The following is a 7,854-nucleotide window of genomic DNA, read 5'->3' as shown; positions in this document are numbered from 1 at the left end:
AGCCCAGCCTGGGAGCCCAGGCAGCCCGCTGACCCCTGGGGCTGGCGTGTAACCCACACTTGGGACCTCGGGCCTCCCGACCCCAGTCCCTGGGGCTCTCATGTGCTCTGTGGAACCATCGTCCTGACCAGGGGGCTCTTTCCTCTATGTCCTTTCACTACTACTAACAACACTGCTAATAGTGTCTCAGGACATAGCTGGTTGGGAAGGAGAGGGTGGAGGGTCCGTCATCCTCCAGGAAAGTACTTTCCACCTTCACAGACAGACCCCTTTTACTGAAACAGCTCCTGCTGGCTGTGGGGGCTCGGCCCAGAGTGGTGGCTGTGTCTCTCTCCCCTGCCCCAAACTTCCATGGCCGTGCAGGCTGCACAGAGGTGTTTTTGGCGGTGGGGGGTTGGAGGGCAATATTCTCTCTCTGGATTAGCTCTCAGGCCCCAGGACCAAAGAGGGTTCCAGACTTTGCTCCAGAGGCAGAAAGATATCTGCCCCTCTTCCCCATGTGGCCAGCCCGGGCCTGTCCTCAACAATTTGTGGGTCAAAATCCCTGTAAGACCCAAGCAAAGAAAGAGGCCTAACCTCCCAGCTCAATGGCAGAGAGGGAGAAAGCCCTAGGCCAAGGGCTTCTGAACTCTGGCCAGTCTCCCCGGGGCTCTGCACACGAGCCCCCCTCCCCCAGGTCGGCTCTCCCCTTTTCTCTTCCCTCTGCCATTATTTTCATTCCATCTGGTGAGGGTCACTTCACTTTTGATAACAGGGTGAGTTCTCCCCTGAGCCTTTACGGCCTCGCCACCATGATTCCTGAATGCATGAAGACGTCGTGGAGAAGCGACATGACCCTCTAATGGAAATACCTAATTAAGGCAGAGAAGGAGGTGGAGGAGGCACATTTCGAAGAGCAAATACCATTATCAGAAAAACAGACACATTAGGACAGAGAGTGTGGGACACTTTATATTCTTGGAGGAGACAGAGGTTAAAGAAAGAGGTTTAGCTTGAGTGGTCCCATTGACTCGGGGCTGCCCTCCCGGAAAAGACCGTGTCAGCCCTGTGCCCGGGCACCTGGGCTTCCTGCTGATGATACCCAGGATGGCGCCTGGAGGGTGCCTGCTGTGCGTAGACGAGGCCTGGAGCCCCAGCCCCATGCACTCCCTGGCTCTGCTGCCCCCATTCCTAGAGGGAGCTGCTTCTCTGGAAACTGCTCTCTCTCCTGCCCAAAGGGGGCTGCCCCACCAGCCCCCTGGGGCAGGATGGGGGCGGGTCTGTCCCGGGTGCTGTCCTGTCCTGCCCTGTCCCCTGGCTCCTGGCCGACCCCACTCGGCTCACCGGACATGAAGGCTACCCCTGAGGAAGAGAGCCACACCAGCTGTCGGGCAGACCCCCCCGCCTGCTAGCACGCCCACCCCCCGCCCGTGGGGCCCCGCTCACCCAAGCTGCCAGTGCAGAGGCAGTTGTGGGTCCGAGGCTGTGGCTTGGTCTGGTGGCTGTCGAGGATCTGCTGCACCAGCTGCTCCACGGAGAAGCCCGAGCTGCTGTTCCCGTTGCTGCAGGTCCACTTGATGCCGTGGACTATGGGGAGAGAGAGGCAGAGGGGTGGTCAGAGGTCACGGGGCGCAGGGGCAGCACCCGGGAGGGCTGGGACCTGGGCCCTCTCAGAACATAGCTCCCTCTCTGCTGGGAGGCTGGCTCCAGGGGGGAACTGATGCACATGGCAGGGGGGAGGGAGGACGGAGGGCGGGGGAGCAGGCTGGCCCATCAGACCCCCGCTCCCACTGGGAGCTCCGTGCTCTTCCTCTGCCTCCCCGCCTCCCTTCCCTACGGTGCAGCCTGGGGAGTGGACTGCCTAGAGATTTGCTTCCATTTTCCCAAAGTCCAAGTGCACGAGAGTGGCTCTTCAACGGGCCCCGGAGTGGAGGAGAAGGGAGCAGGCACTGGGAGGGAGAGGTGGCCGGCCTCTGAGGCCCCCTCCAGACTGTAGGTAGTGGAGATTTGGAAAGGAGATGGAGGCTGTGTGCTGGGGTGGATGCCCAACCCTGGGGGGGAGCTTCTGCTTCTCCTTCTCACCAGACATCTCGGCCTCGAGGGGCAGTGCAGGCTAGGCTGTGGGGGGAGAAGGGGGAGGACTGAAGGGCCCACATGACCTAGACAGTGGAGGCCCACTGATGACCAGCCACCTGCAGGGCCAAGCCTGGGACCTCTGCTGTCCCTGCTGTGGTGGCGGATCCACGGAATGGCTCCCCACCTGCCTGGAAGGACAGAGGCTGAAAGCCGAAAATAAACTGACTTGACCACTGGGCCTGTGGGCTGATGGGTGTCATGCCCACTTGTTCCATGGTCCTCCGCTGGAGCTGACCCAGCCGACACACCAGGCACGTGGCCCAGCCCAGCTCTTTCTGGTGGCTCTAGCGGCCCCAGTTCCAGAAGCAGTGAGTCCGTAGCCCTGGGGCTGGGGGCCAGTGCCCGGGGCTCTAGGAGGGACCCAGCTTGCTGTGAAATGGGGACGGTTGGAACAGGTGGTCTGGGAACAGAAGCAGGGTGGGGTCATGCCGGGGAGAGGCCAGTGGCTTTGCCAGTGCAAGGACGATGTCCTCTCTCCTCTGGAGGGGCTTCTCTCACATGGGCTCCAGGGAAGAACCGTCAGCCTGCCCCATGCCTGCCCTCGCTCTGTGAGGCTCCAGAAGCAGCCGTGCAGGGAGACGGTCCACACAGACGGGAGGAGCTGGGTCAGAGTCATATTGGGATGAGTCCAGGTTTTGGTCTTGCTGTATGGATTTGGGCAAGTCACTAAACCTGTCTGAGTCTCGGGGCCCGCACCTGTGCAATGGGAATAGACTAGTCTCCGCCTCACAGGGCGGCCAGGAGGAAGCCCCGTCCACCTGCCTGTAGGCGGTGTGTTCGCAGCCAAGAACAGCTCTTGTCCTGACTGTCCCTGGTTGTGATGGGCACGAGCACACGCAAGGCTGGCCTCACTCCCCGGCCTGCCCGATGCTGGGGGAACCGGGCTCGGGGAAGGAAGCTGCCTGCGGTGACAGCCACTGGTGGCTCTACCTTGGAGCCCCGTGGACAGAGCTCCACGGCCACCGTTCCCTGTGAACTCCTTTATGTAGGACTTAGTGGTTTTTCAAAGAAGCCCCCTGACGTGGGGGTGCTGATGTGCTGGGAGCCCCGTCGGGCGCTCCTTCCTTCTCTGCACATCTGCCCCAGGTGCCGCTCCCGTTCTGACGAGGCTGGTGGCCCTGCTCTCAGAGGGTCCTGGCTTCCTGTGTGTCATCACAAGGGGGTAGGGGGTTGCTGCTGAGCGGCTCCTGTCCCCGCGCTGGCTGAGCTGCCTGGAGGGGAAGTCGTGTCTGCCTCTTCAGAGCCTGTGCAGGGGGTGTTGCGGCGGTTTCCAGACCACCTTCTCCTACCTTGGGATCCCTCAGGGGGCTTGCTGGCAGCCCCAGGACGCCTGCACTCCTGCTGACTCAGGTCCCACCTGTCCTCGGCAGCCGGAAGGCAAGGCCCAGGCCAGGGGTCTGCAGATCTCATGACAGCTATGGAGCCCTTTTCTCAAATCAACCTCACCTGGAAACCCAATAGGGAAGACGATAACAACAGAAAGGGCCTGGTCAAGGCAGGAGTGAAGGCCGGGGTCTGCCTGGCTGAGGACATTTTCCAGACTGCTCGTTTTGTAGAGGAGGAAGCAGAGGCTGGGGGGCGGGGGCAGGGCTTGAGGACCCTCCCCTTGCACTGCAGGGCTGCACATGCAGATGGTGTGTCCCAGCCCCTGCCCTGGGGTGGCGCCAGGCATTTTTTTTAAAGCTCCCCAGGAGTTCCTCACGGGCAGTCAGGATGGAGAACGCACAGCTCTGTCCTGAGCCTGAATTCTGCAGGTTACTCCAAGTCCGGGAGCAGAAGAACCTCCAGAGGCCGCCACTGCCGTTTCTTCCTATGGGGAACTCTGAGCGGATGCCTGTTGCAAAGCCAGACCAAGGCATTCTCAGGAAAACCCCCACCTGGGTGTGAACTTGGTTCTCTGGAGAAATGAGCGCTGGGCCTCCCCACAGGGTAGCCCACCTCCGGCTTCTGGCCACACGGCCATTCCTTGCCCGAAAGTCTGGGTCTTGGGGTGGGGGGTGGGTGGGCAGTTTAATCCCTCGAGTGTGGCAGGTGCCTGGGCTGGAGTCCTCTGGCTTTTCTGACCAGAGCCCCTCTCTGCTGACGGCTGCCGCCCACTCCGGGCTTCCCCTCCAGCCGTGCCAAGCGGGCTTGCTTACTGAATTCTTTCTGCCTCTTGGTCTCCTCTTGTCTGTTGTGAAGGTTATAAAATGAAAACCCAGTGAAGGGTGACAGATTGCAAGCAGAGAATTTCTGGATGCTTAATGCAAATTACCTACTGTCTTGGCACATTCAATATGCAGATTGTGTCCCTCCCCCTCGGGTGGGGGCCGGGAGAGAAGCCCCCTCCTCCGAGCTGGTGAGTTGTTAGTACTGAATATCAAATACTATCAAGACGGCTTTTAACATGTCATGCTCTGCTTCCCGACACGTAATGAATCAGCGGGAAAGGAGATTTCTATGGGAAAAGAGTGTTTTATGAAGGAAAGGTTAATAAACACGTGCGCTGGCCGGCTGGCCCCTGCCTCCCCCCTCTTCCCCTGCCACGTTTGCAAAAGCAGCAAAAGGGAAACTGCATTAAAAATACACTTGATTAAAAAGGTCATGACCTGGGGTGTGTGTGTGTGTGTGTGTGTGTGTGTGTGTGTGAGGGGGAAGCACAGAAAGAGAAAAGGAGATTCCCAGAAAAACAGCCTCCTGGTGGTTCGGGGTCATGTTTGTCCCTTCTGTTTGCTAGATCTTGGTGGAGGGCACCGGGCTCCTAATTCCCAGGCCACAGTGGGCCACCTCAAATGGGAGGATCCCAACTTGTGCTGAATCACAGGGTGGGGGGCCCCCACAGCAACCCACGCACAGCCCTGGGCGGTGGTCCTAGGAAGGCTGGGCAGGGGCAGGTACCACGGGGGGGAGAAGGCAGGTGTGTGGGTGGGCCAATCCCACTTCCCCACAGGTCTGTGCAGGCCAGAAGTTCCCAGGAGGGCCCCACTTTCCACTGGAAACTGGGGTATGCAGGTGCTCCCGTGGCCCCCCCAGCAGTCCCGCTCTGCCCTGCAGCACCCCCCCCCCCCGGCTCTGGCTGGGCTGCCCAGAGCATGCCCTGCATGAGGACTGGCCAGCAGAGCAGAGGCTGGGGTGCCTGTCACAGGGACCCCCAGGCCACTCCAGTGCTGACCTGGCCCGTATGCGACACTTACCCTAATTACCACCCGCGACCAGGCAGCTATGATCCCACTAATATGAATAATCAAAACGAAATCAATGACAACAGCATGTGGGCCATGCTTTGGAGAGAAGCTTCTGATGAACAATTTACCCAAGAGGCGGCCAACCACTGTGAAGAGAGTCACTGGGCTCTGGGAGAGGGGGATGGGGATGGGGTGGGGCCTCGCCGCCACCTGGGGCTAGGTTATGGTTTCTCGGGTCCAGCTCTGTGGTGGTAGCAGGGCTGGGGTTGGGGGAGATTTGGCAAGGCAGGCTAGGCCTGAGCCCAGGTGGACTTCCCTGTCACCCCCCGTATGGACAGAATTGTGTGCCCCCAAATTCTTAGGTTGAGGCCCTAACCCCAAGGTGACTGTGTCTGGAGATAGGGCCTTTCAGGAGGTGCCAGGTTAAATGAGGTCATAAGGGTGGGGTCGTGATCCAACAGGACTCGTGTCCTTGTAAGAAGAGGAAGAGACACGGGGAGTGTGTGTGCACATGGAGATTAATTCCCATGGTGGAAAGTCCCTGGTCTGTGCTATTCTGTCATGGAGGCCCAGGCAGACTCCGCTTTCCCCCTCCCCGGCCTTACCGGCTGGAGCCCTGGAAGCCCCTGGAGAGAGCCACCCGCCCTGTGCACTGCACACTTGGTGTGCACGTGTGTGTGTGTGCATGTGTGTGTGTGTGTGCACATTCTAGAGGCCCTGAGATCAGGGACGTTCCAGAATCTGGCACTGTGCTGGGTTCTTTATTTGTTGACTATATTACAAATATTATCTGTCCCCTCTGGAGCATTTCCAGTGGATGGGGCTTTGGGAAGTGGTTCTTAGACTGGGGTCCCAGAAGCAGTATAACCACCTGGGATCCTGATAAGACATGGACACCCCCACAGCCTATCCAGACCGACCAAGAAATTCCGTCCATGGAGCTCCGATCTGGGTCCTAACAAGCCCTCCAGGGGATTTGATGCTGGCTCAAGTGTGAGACCCACTGGTCTAGAGACGATGTCTCTAATCCCTCAACAATCCTTTGAAGAAGAATTATCGTCCCATTCCATTAATGTGAGGACCACGTCAGGAAAGTTATGTGACTTGCCTAAGGTCACACAGCAGGTGAGTGGGGGTGTCAAGGGGTTTCAGAGTCTAGCTCTTCCCACTAAGCCACCTGCCTGCCAGGGCCTCCCCAGCCCACAGCCCGCCAGAGACCCAGGAAGGGATGGAAGGTTAATTAGTGGGCAGAGGAGGGAGAGCTACCCCATCAGGAGGCTGAGAGTTCCTTCCACTCACAGCTGGACTCACTTCATTTCTGAGGGACAGGCTGTCTGGTTTCCTGGGTGGTGACCATGCAGGGGACCCTTGAACCTGGGGCTGGGCTGGGCTGGGTGGTGTCCCCCAGCCCCTTGCCCATCCTGACCATGGAGGGTGCCAGCTGCCTCAGAAGGGCCGGGCGGGCAGCCAGGCAGGGCCACCAACCCAGGGCAGGAAGTGGGAGGCAAGACTTGCCACGGACCTGCTCTTAGAAGATTGGATGCCAGCAAGACAGGGAGGAAGGTCTGTGTGAGGAGCTCGTCCCAGGGTCCACACCTGGGCTGCCAGGGTCCCCAGAGGCCTGCTTGGCCTTGGTTCTCTTGGCAGACTTGGGTGTACTTAGGGGAAATTTCTACAAAAGACAGGGAACTCAAAGAAAGCTTCCTCCCAGAGAAGGTGGGGGCAGGGTTTGGGGACAGGTCTTCCTCACCTGGCTTTCCAGTCATCGGGGGTGGGGTGGGGAGGAGACCTACTGAGTCAGAGACCAGGGGCCCAGAGGTGGCCTCCTCTTGGGTGCCTGCAGAAGCCACAAATGTCCCTTCCCACCATGGCTATCCTAAGCAGCGGCGGAACTTAGGGTAGGGTTTCTCAGCTCAATGTCCCAGCTAGCTGTATGGGAAGAAGAGCTGGGGGAGGCGGGGCCAGGCTGGGGGGACACGCTGGCCTGAGGTCAGGGGTGAGATTCTGCAGCTCTTTTCCTCACTCACATGTGATCTCGGGAGGCTCTTTGATTTCTCTTGGCCTCAGTTTGCTCATGTGTAAAATGGGTGCTTCTCCTGACTGCATGCTCCCCAAGGGACTTTAGAGACAGATAGTGGGGCCCACCCCCAGGATTCTGATTTGATGGTGTCCATAGGAGCTCTGAGGCAGACCAGAGCCTAAGACCCGGAACCAGACCCCCTTTCTGTTCTAAAACATCGTGCCTGGAACAGTTTGGAGAGGAGCTGGACAGAGTCAGAAAGAAGAGCTTGGAAAGGTCCCCGCTTGCCCCACGGTGGCTCTAGAAGGCTGGTGACAGCTAGCTGCCTGTCCCTCTCTGCCCATGACAGGGCATGCTGGCTGGAGCTTAAGTCACTATAGTAACCATACAGGCAGTGTCTGCTGGAACCGACATTTGGCTTTCTCTGCACGAGAGAGTTCTCTGTGCCATGACAAGCAGGTGACACGTGGAATATTGGTGACAAAGATGATCACTTCCCCTCTCCCCCCGCCAAACATGAGGCCTGTGGGGGGTAGGGCGGGTTCCTTTCTCCTT

At 59.1% G+C, this 7,854-nt stretch overlaps 1 protein-coding gene across 1 annotated transcript in view; it reads right to left on the bottom strand.

Moving 5' to 3' along the window:
- Positions 1-7,854, bottom strand: part of CAMTA1 (calmodulin binding transcription activator 1) — an 837,244-nt gene that overhangs the window by 92,386 nt on the left and 737,004 nt on the right. Inside the window, exon 10 of the mRNA XM_040645728.1 lies at positions 1,426-1,566. Within this exon, the coding sequence (XP_040501662.1) occupies positions 1,426-1,566 (141 nt within the window). The remainder of the gene's footprint in view (positions 1-1,425; positions 1,567-7,854) is intronic.

The sequence above is a fragment of the Ursus maritimus genome, unplaced genomic scaffold (assembly GCF_017311325.1).
Source record: "Ursus maritimus isolate PB19 unplaced genomic scaffold, ASM1731132v1 scaffold_32, whole genome shotgun sequence".
Classification (NCBI taxonomy): Eukaryota; Metazoa; Chordata; class Mammalia; order Carnivora; family Ursidae; genus Ursus; species Ursus maritimus.
This window is presented reverse-complemented; position numbering and strand designations above follow the sequence as displayed.